The following is a 19,300-nucleotide window of genomic DNA, read 5'->3' on the forward strand; positions in this document are numbered from 1 at the left end:
CATAGTTTGAAAATATATTTTATTGTGGCTACTACTGGTGTGTTTATCTTAATTGGAGAAAGTCAGAAAACAAAAAACATTGACTTTACAAGTAGCTGCTTCATCAAAAAGGAAGAAAAACATTTATTTTTCAAATTAGTTGAATGTGCATTTAAAGAGCATATCAAAAACCTGAAATTTTTCCTAGTAGGGAGGCTGGAGGCATCAGTTCACATTGCTGTTAATAATTGTGTCATCAGTTTTCATTCAATGGATTAGGATATTTTTCTATTGTATCTACTTTAATTGTTTGCTATATTCGGTAGCAAATGCAAATTTTGGTAGTATCAAAATATTAGAAATGTTTCCGCATATTTTTTCCCCTCAAGCTTTGTATATGTTATAGCAGCAGTTCCCAACCGGTAGTTCGCAAACCCCTGGGGGTTCTCGAAAAAAAATATTGTAATGGCGGAGTTTTAACATGCCTGTTTCTGATGAAGTAGGCAAATTTTGCTCCTTTTTTGCCCATTGAGTAATTGTCTAATTCAGCTAATCCATGCGGAAATCATATTTATATTACTTTGAAAACTTCAGATACATTTTAATAAAAGTATTGATCAACAAAGAATTGCCAATTGAAAAGGCTCACCTAAATTTTGTTATGAAATTAGTTAAAAACGATTATAACTCATGTTCTTATTACCTAGAAACATTGGAACAAATTTTATCAGATGCAGAAAAATCAAAGGTTTTTATGGATGTTTTTAAATAATTTTTACGAGCATTTTTAAATATATTTTTTTAACATTTTTTTTTCTCCACATTGTTGGATTTGTTGATTTAATTAATTTGATTATAGAATATTACATTGCCATCAGGTCTGAGGTCGCCTGCCGAATTTCAAAAGAATTCGATTGCAGGAAGTGAGCGAAATTTGAATTGCAATATTCCGTTACATGATACATACATACATAGAGGGGTGCCCACCTAGGGGGGGGGGGGGCAGACCGTGAAGTTGAAGTTTTCATGGGGGTATTTTTACCATTTGGGAGGGGGGTGCACTTCTGATACATACAGGTGAAGCGAATAAAAACGCATTAATAAAAAGGGAAAGAATGGCTAGCAATCCAAGAATACCACAGGAAGTATGAAAAATTAAAAGCTATAGAAAATTATCGTGGGGAAAAGTTTGTCTGTGTGAGTTTTACACAGTAAAAAAATCAACGGAGTTTACCCATGTAACTTAATTTGCGCTATATGTAAATAAGGAATTTATGAAATTTGTGTAGAAAATTTCTTTTGTAGTAAGTGAGCTTAAAAATATTTGTCTTGTTAAAAATTACATATTGTGTAAAAATTGAAGTAAGTGCGTATATATATTGAAAAAAAAGACGTTTCTATTATTTTTTAATGTACGCATTTTACTCTGCACTTATATAGCATAATTACAAAAAAATTCTTCAGCTATCAAACGATTAATGTACGCAGTATATCTTTTATCAAACAGCTAGGCTCGTAGTCCTTTTCAAGGAAACTTAAACCTAGAGCATAGGCGGATTTAGGACTGAGTTCCTGGGGGGGCAGGATTTTTTTTTTTGGAGCAACATTTTTAATTGCCCTCACCCCTTTCCATGTTTTTGTCTGTTTTCTGTGATGCGTAACGCCATTCTTTACTTTTTTATGTGTCGTTTTCATTACTGTGTGTAATCATGCTGTCCTTTTTAAATTGACCTTAAAAGAGAGGGGGCTGGTATTAAGAGAGTGACGCAGTGCTCCCTTTTAAGTGGGATATAGAATATCTCCAGTTTTTGGGGGCCCGGGGGTTACTCCCCCGGAGGAAATTATCTAAAATGGATATAAAATTCTGCATTCTGGAGTCTTATAAGAGTTAATTGGAAATAATAGGCAAATATATATATATATATTTTTTAAGTTTTATACTTTAAAAGTGCTTTGTGATGCAAGTTAATACTTTAAAAGAAATGGTGCACAGATTTAGAGAATAGGTATCAAGAGAGTAACATACTATCCATTTGAACAATTCTTAATTTATACACTTGATAAGAAATAAAATTGAAGCACACTTTGCTGAGGAGTTTCAAAGACTTGACTAATTATTTTCAAGGTTTGGTTGGTTAGATAGGGTTTTTGGCTCAAAAGCCTTGTAGGCTAGAATGTGCCAATTCTTTTCAGGGATTTTAGAACCTATTAATAATTTGCACTTTCCAGTCTCTGAAATTGAGTAGTAGATTATACAGTTGTACAGTATTGTTCAAACTTTGTAAGAAACGGCTATTTTAAGTTTAAAAGAAAAAATAAACTTTAATTTCCTATTCAAAAAAGAAAAAAATCATGATTTTTTTTGTTGTAAGATTTTGGAAGATAAGTTGTTACTATATAAACTCCTCCTAAAACTGGGGGGGGGGGGGGGGCATTGTCCCCTTTGCCCCCCCCCCTATAAATCCACCCATGCTCTTCTGAACTATTCAAAAAACAAAAAAATAATGTTTTTTTTTTTTTTAAATTTTTGGAAGCTGTGTTGTTACTACATAAAGTCCTCCCAAAACTGGGGGGGCATTGCCCCCTCTGACCCCCCATAAATCCGCCCATGACCTAGAGATCTCTCATTGTACTGTAAGAAAAGAAAAAAAGTTTATTTGGTTAATTTGAGAGTTTCCTGAAAGGTATCTTAAAGATCATTCTTTAATTGACTTCTGATTCAGTGATTAGAGATAAATGTACCTTAGCCTTAGAAACATTTCAGCCAAACTTTGAGCCTCTTTGTTCCACAAATATTCCATTTTCTAAATTTTTCAAAGTTGATTGAAGCTCAACACAGTATACTGTGTTTATTTTTTGGTGAATTCGTTTTGCATTCATTTTAGTTCGTAGCAATATTTGTAATTCTATATTTTGTAATTTTTTTCGTTCTTGTTGTAAACTACGGAGCAGCATCAAACTAAAAAAAAATCTCCCAAACTTTATTTTCTGTGTGTGTGCACGCATTTGTTTTTGCTTGTTACGTATTACGTAGTACTCAAAGGGTTCGTCAACTTCTTTCAGAGTATCGAAGGGGTTCGCAAGGGGGGAAAAGGTTGGGAACCGCTGTGTTATGGGAATGATTTTTTTTTTTAAAATCTGTAAACTATGTGTGATTTATGAATAACAGTTGAATTAAATACCTTAAAAATGAACTTTGAATGTTATTATTATTTGAATGTTAGGAATATTTATTATTCTTTAAATCCAATTTACTTCCTTTATATTACTCGAATATCCTAAACATAACTATGAACTATTAATTATGCTGAACAAAATGATGTAATTGTTAAATATTAAAATACTGATAAGTGGTTAAGAAATGGCTTTTAGGAGTGCTGAAAATACTTGAATGCTTAATTTTCTTGCTAAACAAATGTGTAAGTGACTTAAGATAACTTCTTTTTTTTTTCATTAAATTTTGAATGCGCCTCTTTGCAGTGATTTAAGAAATTAGCCAATGAGTTAAAATATTTCAATTATGTGCAGGCAAGGCAGTTGTCTGATTGGACAGATCATATCCTGTGTAAGTGGGTTGATCTCGGTTTTAGCTTTTTCGGCCAACAGTAGCCAGAGACTACAGCACCTCCTACAGTTTATTTGAGTTGCCTATTGTTTTTAGTTTTAAATGTAACATTTTTATTTGATTAAATTTTGAAAATTTCCCTGTGATGTAACTAGTTTTTGTTGTTATTTCACATTTTTTAAAAATTGCTACATACAATGCGTGACCTCATCTTGGTTTGTAAAATATTTTGGAGGATTGTCTGTTTAACATGTTTCATCTGTTGATGAAACATATTAATCTGTTGTGCACACGATGAAGAAATAATAGAGGTTAGCATAAACTATTACACTTACCACTATAAATGATACATTAAAAAAGAAAAAAGATTAACATTTCATAACGCTGGCTTTGCGGTGCAGGTGATCGTGATTATGCTTTGGCCAGCCAGATGATCTCCAGACTGCCATGTTATTTTTTTATGGGGTTTCGTCAAAGAGTGTTTATACAAAGTGTCAGTGATTGGGGGGAGGGGGGGGGGTAATTGTTAATTAATTCATTTTATATTCTAGTTTTAAAACTAAAACTAGAAATGATAAAATTTTTTAAAAATGTCAATATTTTCAGATCATAATTATTTTTTTATTTAGTATATCTGTTTACGAAACATTATTTAGCACAAGCAATAACTTTTAGTTTATGTATTCTTTGTTTTGATATTAGTAAATCAATTGTTTTACTTCAACAAGCCATGCTTGTTTAATAAAATTACAGTAGTCTCAAAAATCCGAGTAATTGGGGCTCACCTCACCTCGGATAACTGAAAACTCGGATTTTCCAGACAATTCTTTCATATTAAAAATTTACACTATTCAGAAGACATGAGGAGAACCACCTTTTACTTCCTTATGTAAAGAAAAACAGCTATTGCTTCACGAAAAAAAAATTTGCTCAAATTTCAGCATTATTTCAATTTTTAATTACTTAAAAACAAATTTTGACTTTTTCACAATGTTGGTCTGTATTTTATGCGTGTAACTTTGTAGGCAACCGAATATGTATTTTGACAATGCCAGAACCAATATTGATTTTTGTCTTAACATCTATCTATGTTCTTACGCGAGTATGTACACTGTATGAATGCGGCCTAACACATAAACGGTTAGTTACATAAGGCTTAAATATCTTATATACTATTCATATGGCGTCAAGTTGTGAACCTACTTTTTTGACTATCGTCCAAAAGCATGTTTACATGTTCTTTGTGGCAAACCAATGCTAATTTTAACGTCAAGTTATTGTCTGTGATGCATCTCTTAATCTATATTTCGTGGTCAATGAGTATTTCATTGCATTTAGTGTCATTGACAGCAATCTCTCAATTCCTTTTTATTAATATTTACTATATGAAATAAGTTTTATAGTAGCGAAAGAGTTCTATTTTCAGATTTTAATGAAAATCATTTTCTTAGCAACTAAAAGATTCAACTTAAAATATAAATAAAGCACCTTGGGTTAAGCAGAACCTCAAACTTACGGGACTCGGATTTTCTAGACTCTGTTGTATTACCGAGTGTTTGTGACAACTGAAAATACTTCAGGATAAATAATGTGAGTCTAGTGTTTCTTTGGGAGAAAGTTAATGTGTACAAAATTCATCAAAATCTTAAGAAAGACGTGAGTTAAGTTGCTAGACTCACATCTGTTTTCAGTTGCCTGCTTCAATATTCTCAAAACCAGCCCTAACAAAATTTTGTACTTTACTTTTTTTTTTTTTTTTTTAATTTTTTGCTGCCTCTAAAAGTCCCATGGCTTTTAGTTGTCTTTTTTTTGTCCCCTCCCTCCCTCCCACTCATAATCCCCAATTGTCACCACTGTTTATACTCCCCCATCGTCTACAACATTGTTAGAACTGAAAATTGACAGTGAAACACTCCAAAATGTACGGAACGAACTAGAATACTGGTTAGATGTATGTTGCATTATGAAAGCAGGGTTGGCAAAAACCCGGGTTTTTTTTAAAAAAAAGCCCATGGACCCAGGGTTTTTTTAAATAAAACCCAAAAAAACCCAACTAAAGTTGGGTTTTTTAAAAGAAATGTGGGTTTTTTTTAGGGAAAATGTGGGGTACTTATAGAATATTGTAGCGTAAGTATATGGACAATGTGCAAAAATTGTCTTTGGGTAAAAAAAGCTGGAAAACTAGTTAAAATTCAGCATTTTCTGGAGAAAAATATAAAAGATGAAAAAACCCAAGAATGGTGAAGTTTCAGATTTTTTAATTTTCATTATTTCCAACAGTTAAGGTAAAGTTACTTCTCGAGTGATAAAATCTATTGTTTGTTTGTTCGTTTTTAATTACTTTTTTTTTTTTTTTGCATTTTACTTAATTGTATTTTATTTTGTTATGTAAAACTACTGTAGAACCTCAAATAGTTTAAATCCCTTTTTACTGAATTCCAGCTTAATCAAGATATTTCTTTGAACTGTATGTTGCCTGTTTTTCTATTTCTGTGTACAGAGTAAGAAATATTAAACTTTTTCATAAGGTAATGAAAATACTGCACCTGTTCTGTTTTCTGTCGACCGTTTGAAAAATCTGTTCATTTCTTAAAAATATACCTTGTGTTTATTCGAGATTTGTGATGTGTTGGTTAGCAGAAAATAATTCACATGAAAGCCTTTTAACTAAATTAGTTTCCTCTGTACAATCTACAAATATTGAGAAAATCAGACTGAGAGGACTTGGTCAATATAATTTGAGTTATTTATTGACCAGTTAAAGAAAAAAGTTAAATACATTTATTTAAAATCTGAAGTATTTTTTTAATGCCGTTAAGAGTTAAGAAATGCTATTCAAGTTCTAAATTCATTTTTTTTTGTTCTTTGTCTGTGGTGAAGAACAAATAAAAATGAAGTTTAAATTGTAAAAGTATTTAAATTAATTAATTTTTTTAAAAACTTCTCAGAAAATTTTAAAAAACCCAAAAGTGGGTTAAATAATGGGTTTTTTTAAAAAAAACCATTGGGTCCAACCCAATTGGGTCCAATTCGGCCAACCCTGTATGAAAGGCTCACATATTGAACATAAGTGAGTGAAAAGAAACTTGGAATGTTTGTGTTAAGTGTAATTATGAATTTTTTAAAACCGGGACATTCTTTTATGCTAACACTGTATTTTATGCTAACTCTATGTTTCATGCTTCTTATATCTTTTTGATACAGAATGGTGACAGTATCCAAAGATGGGACGTGGAAACTCTGGGATACAAACAGTATGTTTTTTTTTTTGCATTGTTGTTTTAAAGATTAAAATGAAGTGCATTATGTATGGATTTTAAAAAAAATTTCATTCCATCTTTTACAGTTGAATACGACAAGGGTCAGGAGCCCTATCTTCTGAAAACCAGTCCACACCAGTCCAGTTCGAAGTGCTTAACAGCCCTCTCACCAGATGGGAGAACGGTCGCCATTGCTGAAACAACTGCATCTGACGTAACAATATATTCTGCAGTCACAGGAGAGTTACAGGTTCATTTAAAAGACATTCATATAGGTAATTTTCCCCCAAATTTCTACTGAAGTTACTCTCTCTGGAACGGAAAGTAATTATAGGTGGCGCTATAAATCGGATTAAAACGAAACCAGCTTGTCGGCTACTATGTTCTGCTATGGTACTAAGATAGCAATGAATCATTAATTTTCTAATTGTTTTTAGTGACATTCTTGCCTTGCTTTGACATTTTGTGCTTGATTTATGAGGATTTGGTTATTTTTAATGCATTAGTTATTCACATAAACTAGATTTATTGGTTTCTTTTTTATATTTTGATTTGTAGTACAGTGCTCGCCGCTTATTAAAATCACATTGGTTCAGAAGATATTTGATTTTATAAAGCGGCTGATTTTAAAAAACGGCATACCAAAATTCACTTTGAAAAATTATAGATTTTGAAGTTCAAATACTCTAAAAACGAATTACTTCATTTATTGTTGTTTCGAGTGTTTCAAAATACAGTTATTTTGAGCATGAGGTACATTTTTTTAAAATTTGCACAAGGGTCTTAATCAAATAACAATACGCCAATATTTTAACAGAGTTGCAGAGTAAAGAACAATATCGTTTGAAATTTTACAAAATGTTTATAAGTTTTAACATTATATTTTCCTCTTGGCTCAAAAGTGCATCGTATAATATCAAGCACTTTTCTGATATTTAATGAAGAGAGCAAATTCGGCTCTGATATTTCCTCATCTTCTGAGGCCGATTCCTTCCCTTCTTGGTGCATCTTTATTAATTTTTGGCGTATTATATCCAAAAGTTGGACTTTATAAAACCGTGATAGTGATTTTATTAAAGGATGGTTTTAACATGTTTTGGTATTGCGATGATTCTGTTCTTCCAAGTTTGATTTTAAAAAGCGGCTGATTTTATAATCCAGTGATTTTATTACTGACGGGTACTGTATTGGTATTTGTTGCACGTTCATTCTTTGACTCTTCATTACAATCATTTCACATCTTTTTTCATTTCTATTTTTTAATTTGATCTATTATTGTCTACTATCTTCCCTTTGTCACTGCAGGTGGTTTTTTCTACACAGAAAAATTGCTTATTATTATTTGCACTGATTGATCTATTCATTTTCGTGCCAATAAATACCAAGTTTCCTTTATAAACGTAGCTAGGACATACTTGTATCGTAGCAGATCGCAGTAATTTAGCAATATATACTACTCAGGGACAATTTTCAGAGTGGCTTACATTGCAAAATATTTTCGTATCTCACATTGTCACACTTGGATGACTAGGATGGTCGTAAGTAGTATGAGTGACAAGTTTTCTTATGATGCCTTTTTCACATTTATCAGAAAGATTAACGGATAAACAAGATTTTCCACAAATATAACAGCTTGAAAGCTTTTTATTTCCGTTCAATTAGTTAAAATACACGAATGACATTTTTTCCCTTTGTTTAAAAGTTTAACATGCGGAACAACAGGCATTTGCCATCATCTCCTATTTAGATTATCTCGCTAGATGGCGTGTTGGTTACTTTCAGTTCCCAATATTTGTGAGTGTGGTCTGTAATTTTTTTACTGTGAAAACTAAGTCACAGTAATTTTTTTTACTGTGAAAATTGATTTTCATTTAAAATCTTTGAATTAAACTGGAAAGCCAAAAAACTTTCAAAATTTAATTTGCTAAAGAATTGTTTCATTTGCAAGGCAGAATAGAGGGCTTTTTTAGCTGCACAACACATTTTTTATTTTGTAAAAGTTGTGCGGTTCATAAAGGATTGTGTTTTATAGATTGACGTTTTAAAGATATTGTATAACTGCTATAACAAATAATTTGTTTAGTGAAACGAAACAAGCATAGTGAGGAGAGTACCAGCTTTTATTCGAATGCTAACGCTGATTGATTAACTTATTTTCAGAGCCAGTGCGGGTGTTACTATTTTCACCGGATGGATTGTACTTGACAGTGGCCACTGGAAAGCACATAAGACTGTTCCATAATGTTCCTGGGTACAAAAATAAAATTCTTGGTTTAGAAGAAGCAAAGAAAAAAGCAACGAGTGCTACCATGAGGGATCGACTCCAGAGCGAAATTGAAGAAACTAGGTGAATATTATTTCCTTCTCTTTCCCTAATAAGTTATTTTCATGGGCATTTAAAAGTTCCAGTCAAGAGATTCAGACAGAACATATCGCTGGTTTGGAAAAAGAGTGCCACAATACAAAATTTTTAATTTTCTTTTTTTTTTTGCTTTAAAGGCCTTCAAATGGAATCTTCTTTGGAAAATAATGACAGATTTTTTGTTTGAATATCAACCACTGGAGAACACAGCAAACTTACGTTTCTCAATGCAAATTCACTTCAAACGCTTCTCCTGTAAAATGCCATTTCTTCGTATTGTGGCACTATGCTTCCAAATGAGCGATATATTATACCCGTTTCGAGGAAAGTTAGACAGGTAACTTTTTTTTTGTACTGACTCATTATCAGGTACATATAATTCTGTACAATTAACATTTTTATTTATAGCTTGACATTATACTTCAAGTGTTCAGGCTGTCTAAACTTTCATGCACAGCACCACTTTTAACTACTGACCCTATCTACTCAATTCGCAGATGTGCTGTCCAAAGTGTTCGTTAAAAAAACTTTACATTTTCGCGAAAACAATTTATGGGGGAATCTTTTAGCTATTGATTTAGGAGCTCCGTATTTAAATAAAAATATGTGAAAAATTAATTTCCTTTTCTACGTTTCTCTATTATAACTATAAAAAATAATCAAATATATTTTAATTTTATGTGTTCTGGCCTGCACAAGCGCATCCATATGCAAAATTTTAAGGGGGGGGGCTCAGATATTTTCCCCATGGAAGCTGATTTCAGTACAGATTAGAGATATTAAAATTTGACATTTTTAATAACTTGTTCATTAATGGCTGGAAAAGAAATTTTTATATATTTTTGCAAAGAAAAAAGAATTAAAAGCAAAGAAGTTTCATTTCTAAGGGGGGGGGGCTTGAGCCCCCCTATCCCCCCTATATGGGCAACCTTGAGTCTGCAGGATTCAATTCAGTATGAGGTGCCGCCCTCGGGTTAGAAAAAAATTGCACCACTGATCTAAACAAATCTTGAGCAAACTAGCATCCCCCCCCCTGCTAATTCTTAAAAATGTTTTCATATATTCCTTTTGATGCATTGAATTGTTTTGTATTTTCATAGTGCAAATATGATTTGACTGTTTTTTTCCATTTCAGGGTAACACTGAAGACGTTCGAAGAGAGCTGATAGTTTTTGTAATTTTTTGTACAGAAATTAACAAATATTTTTCATTAAATATAATTTAAATCAACATTTTGTTTCATTTATTGTAGTCGGCTGAATTTATTGACATAGTTTTTTTTTTACAAATATACAGCAGTCGAAGAACTTAACTTGTTTTCTAATTCATACAACTTTTTGAATAAAAGGAGCCCAAATATTAATCCACGTAAGTAAACAGATATTTTAATTTCTTCCACTTAACTCTTTTCACCTTTAAAAAAAAATAAAATAAAAATTACGGCGACTACCTGGAAAGTTGGTCGAGTTACCTGATCTCTTGTTCTGACATTCATCATTTGCAATCGGAGTTATCCTATTTTTCTTCAAAAACTCTCTGAAACTTAACTTTTTTATACCAAATAAATTCAAAAGTGAATAAAATGAGCCATTTTTTGAGAAAACATAACTTTATAACTAAAAGAAATAAATTGTATACATAAAATAGAACATGTCTTACAGCCAAAAGAATCCAATCACTCACATTACAGAAAAGTCCCCATTGGTGAAAGAAATATGTACACTGTCATTCTTCTTTTATGTCATTTTGTTTTTCTGCCACAGTGGATGAGAATTAAAAGATTCTAATGCAGATACAGTCAGAGAATCAATATCCTATTGCATTGCAATTATATACAGCGGGCAAACCCCCAGAAAACAAAATCACATTGGAAAGGTCGCAGTTTCATTCACTAAGTCAGATACTTCTAATCACAGTTTGACTTGAGCAGTTGGCTTGCAAGAGAAGAAAACTGTAGGCTTCATGGGTTGATATACTTTATAATATTTTCTCATTTGGTTTAGAAAACATAGACAATTAGAATAGAGTTACAAAAATTTAATTAACAATATTGTACTTACATAATTTAACACTTTACATTAAATAAACTATAAAATGTACTGATTTAAATAAATTTTATAAAACTCGTTCCAAAACTATTGAGAATATTAATGAAACAATATTGTACTTAAATAATTTAACACTTTACATTAAATAAACTATAAAATGTACTGATTTAAATAAATTTTATAAAACTCGTTCCAAAACTATTGAGAATATTAATGAAACAATATTGTACTTAAATAATTTAACAGTACATTAAATAAAACATAAAATGTATAGATATATTGATTTAAATAAATTTTATAAAACTTGTTCCAAAACTATTGAGGATATTAATGATTGATTTATTTCATATTATTATTAGCTTTGTTTTCTTTTTTTCTACATGAGGTATGGGAAATTTAAAAACTACACACACATTAAAACATAAACGAATTACACATACAAAAGGTATGCTCAAAAAATGTTATGGCTTAGTAATATTTTTCTTTTTGAAGGTCAGAAGTGAAGACACTACTTAAATACTTTCATAGCTCAAAACAGAAATGTAATATATTTTTGTGAACTATTTTCTGAAAGATTTTTTTTTCATGTATTTTCTTGCTTTTTGAACGAAACAAACTTATAAATTTTATATTAGGGCAATTCCTCAGTAACAAATGTATCAATTTTTTACAAAAAAAAAGAAAAAAAAAAAAAAAACCCATGAAATCTAACTACCAAAATATGTAAGTTAGATAGTAGTTTCATTGCATGAAATCTGCTTCTTTGTTCCCTTCAACTTCAAAGATTTCCAGAGACAATATTTAAATGTTATTTTTCTTCTCGGATTACCAAGACAAAAAAAAAAAAAAACTTTTAAATAATGTTTCTAGAAATTTTTTAAAAAATTATTGCATTATAATGGAAGTTAAGTCCATGTTCTTCAATAATAGTTCAAGCGATGAAACGAGGGTTGAACATGTTTTGTGTACAGTGATATTCCTAAAAAGATGGAATTGCTGATTCATATTTTAAAATTAAATTTAACAATACACAACTTTAAAGTAACACACACCAATTATTAAAATTCATTCATTAGTTTTAGTTTGGGGTAGAACATCTAACTTGAAATTGTTGCAAATTTCTACTTTCTCCTTGAAAGAGAGACCTATTTTAACCAACCGAATTCACCAATTGCACTCAAGCTCCTTTTTGCTTGTTAGATCCAGCAACTAGTGATGAAGACGCATTTTCTGAAATCAACTCAGAATCTAGAAATATCTCTGTGCAAAGGAAAAGCTCAGAGATTATTAGAGCAATAAACATGTTTAGGCTAAAAAAGTAAACAATTGAAAATTTATTTTTCTGGTAAACTTTAATGATATATTTTTTTAAAAATTAACATACAATTATGAATTTAATAGCTCAAACTTAAGTGACAACAATTTTTATTTTAAAAAAACTCTTATGTTTAAAAGTTAAAACTAACACAATTTGAGAAAGCAATCAGTTTTTTTTTTCTTTTTTGTGTGTGTGTGTGTGTGTTAATGTGTTTTTCAGCTTTCAATACTTATGTTTTCACCTTTTCATTTGCTATGCATATATATTTGGGATAATAATATATTTTTTAAATAATTGCTATAAATATCATTTACTAAGAACAATTAATAGTAACTTAATTCATGAGTCTAATACCAAATATTACACTAAGTAAAAATGAATTAAATTTTCATAGTGCATATTTGATCGTAAACACAATACTTGCATCATACACTTGGAGGGGTAAAACATCATCACAATATTTAAACATGTCCATGTCCACTTCTTTCAAAATTATAAAACATTTTCACATATTCAAGCTAAGACATTCCACTCGACGTATTCACAAAATCCTCGCTTTCTTTCCAAACTCGCTAAGTTTATACAGGGTGTTTCGTTTTGACCTGCAAAACCTTTATTTTTAATCTTTAGTCCTAGATGTATACTTCCAATTGTAAAAATGTTCAAAATCAGATGCAGAGTAAAGATATTGGAATTTTGAAGCAAAAACTTAAATGAGTCAAAAAATACAAAATTTAACTTTTTATACGGGCCCTAGGTCCCCTAACTTATATTTAGAGAAATAATCTCCATTGAAAACTATTACTAACACAAAAACTTGACATTTGTGCTACCAAAACTCAAGGAGATATTAGAGTTCAAAGTTTTTAGGGACCATGCAGAAGATGAGATTGGAATTTATCGCCCTTTCAGAAGAATGACAGGTTGTCGAAGTAAAAAAGCAAAGTATTTATATTTTTCATTGCTATTCAAAGAACTTTGCCAATGGCTAAGCCGTAATACATAAAACACACGAGAAAACCTCAAACAGTTTGAGAAACTGCACTCTATGCACACATATAAATTTATATAAACCCTTGTTAACTGCTATATTTTCTCCCAAAAGATGTTATTGACGGCGAGAGTAAAGTGGTATAAGTCACAAAACACTGCATTTAATCATATCTATGTGAATATTGGTTGTAGTAACGTCAAACATTTTGCGTTGGAATTGTTTTTCAATGGATATTATTTCCCTGAATTAGGGGACCTAGGGCCCGTATAAAAAGTTAAATTTTGTATTTTTTGACTCATTTTAATTTTTGCTTCAAACTTTCAATATATTTACTCTGCATCTGATTTTGAACATTTTTGCAATTTGAAGTATACAACTAGGACTTGGACTATTGGAAGTTGCATCTAAGACTAACGGTTGCAAAAAATAGAGGTTTTGTAGGTTAAAACGGAACACCCTGCATATATATATGTGTATATATAAGAATTATTTACACGCACAAGTACACTGGAACCCGATCCCAAACCTCTTCACCATAACCAACGGCTCAAGTCAAGAAAGCCACAGCGCCATCAATCGAACACTATGAGTGGATCGCACTGTGGCTGTGGTGCCACCGGTTGGTGTTGGGGCGACTGTGGCTGTGGTGGAGGGGGAGGCATGGCTTCCACCACCGGGAGCTGGGGGGCCATGCCCTGGGGCACCATGCCCATGTGGGCGGGGTGCATCATCATCTGGGGGCCCATGGGGGGTCCGGGGGGCGGCTGGGGGTAGGGGGCTCCGGGCGGCATCGAAGGCATGGATGCAGGAACTGGAATAGAAAGTACACAGTTGGCTGTTAGGCTACATACTATATTTTCTGCTAATAAGACATATTTTTCTACAGGTGCAGTATAGTTTGATTAGCAACAGAGCTTAGTTCTTTTACTTTTTAAAAAGTTTATATGATTTTTTACACTGATTACATGAAACTTCCACAACTTCACTACTTTTATTGTTGCTTTTAGCAGCAGCTTTTTCTTTTAACTGCAAATTTAATTCTAGAGAGGGGGGAAAAAGTGATTTTTTTTTTTGATAGAAGGGGTTGCACAACCGCTTCAGGAAATTCTGGATAGGTAATTGCTTCTTGAAAAAAATATATATCATTTTTAGTTTTAGGGAATGATTCTCAAATGAACCTTATAAGCAGTCCTGGAGATTATGAAATGCCCATAACAAAACGTATCAATTCTCCATTATGTCAGCTGGGACATTTTAGAAGTGACCCTATATGTTGATAACCCTTTAAGCAGGTGACCTTATAACAAGGCTCGACTGTATTACAGAATTCTACAACACTATACAGTCGGATCCCGATTTACACGAGGGATGTGTTCCAAGACCCCCTCGCGCAAGTCAGAATTTCGTGTTGTGGAACAACGTATGTTTAGAAATTTTTTATAAGCATACCCAATTATTTCAGACATTTGTTAACACCTCTCAAATTGTTTCAAACCATTTGTTAGCAACCATATTACTGTATGTTTTATAAAGAACTGACATTTTACTGTATTTTGGAAAAAGCGTTACTATTTAAAATGATTACTCTGTTATGAAGCACAAAACTAATGATCAAAAAAATACATGTACTTAAACAGTAGGATACTTACAGACAGAACATTACTGCATTATAATAGCACTGAACAGTAGATATCGTAAATTTAATTATAATCTTAAAAAATATGAAGTTTATGCAGTGTGAGAACAACACTATTTTCGGCCTGGCTTCTATTTTCACGATGTTTGTATTTTGCTCAGACACTACTCTGCGAGCTTCATCATTAAAACTAAGTTCTGAACTTTTGTGGATTTCCTTTTCTTGAACTTTAGTTGTACATATCGAAGATTAATTCACACCTAATTGTCGTTCTATCTTCGAGGCACTTTATAATTGTTAAGCATCGATAATCTTGACATTTTCTTGCATTGTCAGAAAATTTCTGTTTTTCCTTCCACTTTTGAAAACTTTAGATGAAAGTCCTTGTTTGTGAACCATTTTGTTTTATCAACGTTCATAAGAAGGAAAAAAAACTGTTAAGAATTGGAGTGGTAATTTGTATAAACTAAAGCAAAGCGTTGTTTAGACTAATACAGTGTGTGAACTTCCACTGTCAATGATGCTAAAGGGACGAAAGTCCATTCACGAAACCAATATTTAGTGTCAACGAAGGCCATTCTAACGCTCCCCCGCTCCTTTCCGCAAAAAATTTCATGTTACAGGCTAGTAACTTGCGTCAGCAATAAAAAATTCATTACTCATGAAAAACTCGCGTTATAACCATTTCGCGCAAGTTGAATTGCGTTGTAGCGGGATCCGACTGTATTGACATTAATTTTTTTATTTATCCACTTATATTTTGTATGCATGGAACTTATGAATCTTCTGTTGAAAATCGGTTGAAAAATCATCTAGAGCAAAAAATTTCCCCTCTCCCCTGGCAGAAAAATTGCATCCCAAAGGATTGATAGATTATAGGATAAAGCTACTAGAAACCTCCTTCTGGTATTAGCTGACTATGCTGGTAAATTATTAGATGTTTGATGGAGCAACTAGTTTCTATTGATTTAGGAAAAATGCACTAATTGCAGACTACATTGTTGGACAGTAAACACTCTGTTGACATACAGTATCAGTATATACATATTTACAGTGCATTTCAACTCCTCAAAAAACCTTATACTGTGAAAGGATCCTCACCTTGCATATTATAGGGCTGACGATAATCCGTCTGCATCTGAGGTTGCTTGAAGGGCACGGCTGCAGGATGGTACCCCGGTTGCTGGGGCCCCATCTCCACCCCATTGGGGGGTTGCTGCATGATGGGGGCATACCCCGGGGCACCCTGGGGTACGAAGGCGTGAGGTGGGGGGTACTGCTGTCCCTGTGGGGGAGGATAAGCAGGCTGCACATTCTGGGCCTTCTGCTGCTCTTGCCTCATCTGCATTTCCCTCTCTTGCTCCTGCATGCGTTGGATGGCTAGCTGTCGTTGGTACTGCAAGTACTCCTAAAATGAAAAGATTAGGGATAAAAAAAAAACCTACATCATAAATGTGAAATATCCAGTGAACAAAAATTTAATTCTTGACATTCGCATTAACATGACTCATAAATCCTTTAATTTACATTAGGGTATGCCAAGAATTAAAAAAATCGGTAGTAGCACTCTTCAAAAGCCTACATTTTTTTCACATGGTATTTTAGAATTAAGAAAAAAAAAGCAAATCAAGTGAATTGTACAATATTTAGGGGGTGCAAATATTTAGCACTTCAACATGCTGATTTAGCATCGAGAAAGTGGACTTTTTGCTAAGTCTGGTAGCAAGGTAAACCAGCATTAAATTAATCCTAATACTTCCCATGAATCAACAAAAAAGGAATAATTGAAAACAAACTTAAAAATTAAAAAGTTGCGAGTAACACAAAGACTAAAAAGCTTCCAAGTAAAATAAAAAACTGAGGTGCAGGTAGCTGCAGGAGAAACTGCTTTTGACCCCCTGACCACCGAGGACTCCTGCATAGATTTAGGCACCTTACGTTTTTATTTTTTTTCTATTTCACTTTGAACAGTATTTTTCTGCTTTAAATTTGAGAAATTCAAGCAAAAAGCAAAAAAAGGAAAAAAAAAATCTTTCCAATTCAGTAATAGTCCGCAGACCTCCTCAAAAATCTGGGACAGGCCTCGTGTCGTTCCTGCTACTTGAATTAAGATTCTCAATTCTTATGAAATAACTCAAAAAATATTCCAAAATCATAACTATACCCGAAATTTACTAGACAACTCAATCTTTTGTTATCAGTGAAGCATAAAATAGATTTTCAAAAAATACAAACTGTGTACCTGTTTCTGTTTCCTCATAATCTCCAGCTTATGCGCCATCTGTATCTGGCGCTGGCGCTCTGCTTCCTCAGCTTCCCTCCTCAAGCGCTCTCGGTGCTCTTCCCTCAAAGCATCCAGGGCAGCCCTGGCATCTCTGGCCTGGTTCAGCTTGTCCTGCAGTCGCTCGTAGTAAGCTGGGAAAGAATTTCATTGGTTGAAAATCAGCTTCAACGAGCCTGATGAAATCGAGGGTAGTTGCCTCATTTTTGTATATCTCGTGTAATTATGGCTATTCAAATTAATTTAATGCTGATCTATAAATATAAAATATGTGACAAATTTCCATGTACTCTAGTCCTGCAAACATAAAAGTACACATGGGTGCCACTCTAAAAATTGGCCAGGACTGAAAAGCGCGTGGCCCCATTTCGCGACACCAAAACGTTAGCGCTTAGTTTGTTTGATGTTTTAGACATATATAATGCTAATTTTTGATGCTGTAACTACATAGGAAAACCAAACTGGAAGATTAAGTAAAAATTAAAACCTAAAATAAAAAAAAATAACATATCATTGTCCAAGATTTTTTGGAGGTAAAAGCAGAAAAAGAACTTAATAATAAAATACACTAAAAAAACTTACTATTTGCTACAGCAGAAAAAAAGTTTCAGATTTTATAGTTCATATTTCATACAAAAAAATAGTAATTAAAAAAAATTCAGGTATGAGATTCTTGGCTATAAGATGCATTGTGATAAAAACTTTAATAAAATTTTCCAGATTAAGATAAGAATGGTTGGAATCAACAGATTGAGTGACTTATTTAATTATTTTTTGGAAAAAAAAAAACAGCTTATCTTTTTAACTTTAGCACATGGGCCAGTTTTTTGTCCTCAGAAGAATAAGACCTTTTTTGAGAGTGAGAGATTCAAAAGTAAAGATTTGTTTCATCTATAAAAATGATTTTGAACATGGAAAAAAAAAAATCTGATGTCCGAAATTTTTGAAAAGACGGAATTCCGTCCCTTGGACGGAAGTGTGGCAACCATGAAAGTACAATAGACATAAAGAAGTGCACTTTCAAACTCAAAGAAAGGTGATGTCCTAAGTAGCGTCTCTGATCTAAAATTGCAAAAAACTGCATGCAACATGTATAAAGAACAAAAATGCAATAGCAAAAAAAAAAAATGTTTTACAGAGATTCATTTTCTAAATATTGACAATTTTAACATGGTTTAATGGATTACTCACCACAATTTGCCACACTAAATTGAAAAAACCACTCTGATCAACAACTGGGTGACAAATTTGTTGATCAAAAGTTTGGCACTATATTGCCAGTGGCAGCCAAATTATAACATCACTAAAGTCTGCGTTAAAATTAACACTGATTCGCCGAAAAAAAAACAATCATTTGGAGGTGAGTAAAATGGAAGTTTAGGCCGAAAATCGAGGGTAATTTTTTTTTCTTTGCAATTACAATACTTCCTTTACCATGAAAAAGGAAGTAAACATGAGAGCCTCAGTCTAACATGCAGGGCGTAGGGCATGTGCCTTGCAACAAATTGGGTCCTACACTGTCACGCTAAGCACAAAAATCGTATCTACAGCTGAGCTCAAAACAATATATTGCTTGTTAAAAGTTTTAAGCCTCCAAACTCGATTCAGATGCCAGTTTTTGAGAATTTCCAAAAAAATATTTCTCATCTACAAATGAGGCAGTGAGAAGCAAAGGGATGCAAGTGAAATGAAAAATTTGGAGATAACTAGTACACATGTGTAGGTGAACCTCTCCTCTGTCTTGGGGCAAGAGATGGTACGAGTAACCCTGGTAGTTGCTGCTGTAGAGCATGATTTGGAAAAAAATTCAATGAAAGCTTACCTGGGATGTTATTTTTAAATGTGTTTTGCTCGAAA

The 19,300-nt window shown here is 32.6% G+C and overlaps 2 protein-coding genes across 2 annotated transcripts in view; one reads left to right on the forward strand and one right to left on the reverse strand.

The window, feature by feature from the left end:
• LOC129225881 (transducin beta-like protein 2) overlaps nucleotides 1-10,398 on the forward strand; it is a 34,185-nt gene extending 23,787 nt beyond the window's left edge. Inside the window, 4 exon segments of the mRNA XM_054860410.1 lie at nucleotides 6,749-6,798; nucleotides 6,891-7,079; nucleotides 8,965-9,151; nucleotides 10,302-10,398. Coding sequence (XP_054716385.1) covers nucleotides 6,749-6,798; nucleotides 6,891-7,079; nucleotides 8,965-9,151; nucleotides 10,302-10,332 — 457 coding nt within the window. The 3' untranslated portion in view covers nucleotides 10,333-10,398.
• Nucleotides 10,399-14,098: 3,700 nt separating this feature from the next.
• Nucleotides 14,099-19,300, reverse strand: part of LOC129226303 (hepatocyte growth factor-regulated tyrosine kinase substrate-like) — a 34,457-nt gene continuing 29,255 nt past the window's right edge. The window contains exons 14-16 of the mRNA XM_054860907.1: nucleotides 17,405-17,577; nucleotides 16,264-16,570; nucleotides 14,099-14,337 (exon numbers count right to left, since the gene is read on the reverse strand). Coding sequence (XP_054716882.1) covers nucleotides 14,099-14,337; nucleotides 16,264-16,570; nucleotides 17,405-17,577 — 719 coding nt within the window. The remainder of the gene's footprint in view (nucleotides 14,338-16,263; nucleotides 16,571-17,404; nucleotides 17,578-19,300) is intronic.

Source organism: Uloborus diversus, chromosome 7 (genome assembly GCF_026930045.1).
Source record: "Uloborus diversus isolate 005 chromosome 7, Udiv.v.3.1, whole genome shotgun sequence".
NCBI lineage: Eukaryota > Metazoa > Arthropoda > Arachnida > Araneae > Uloboridae > Uloborus > Uloborus diversus.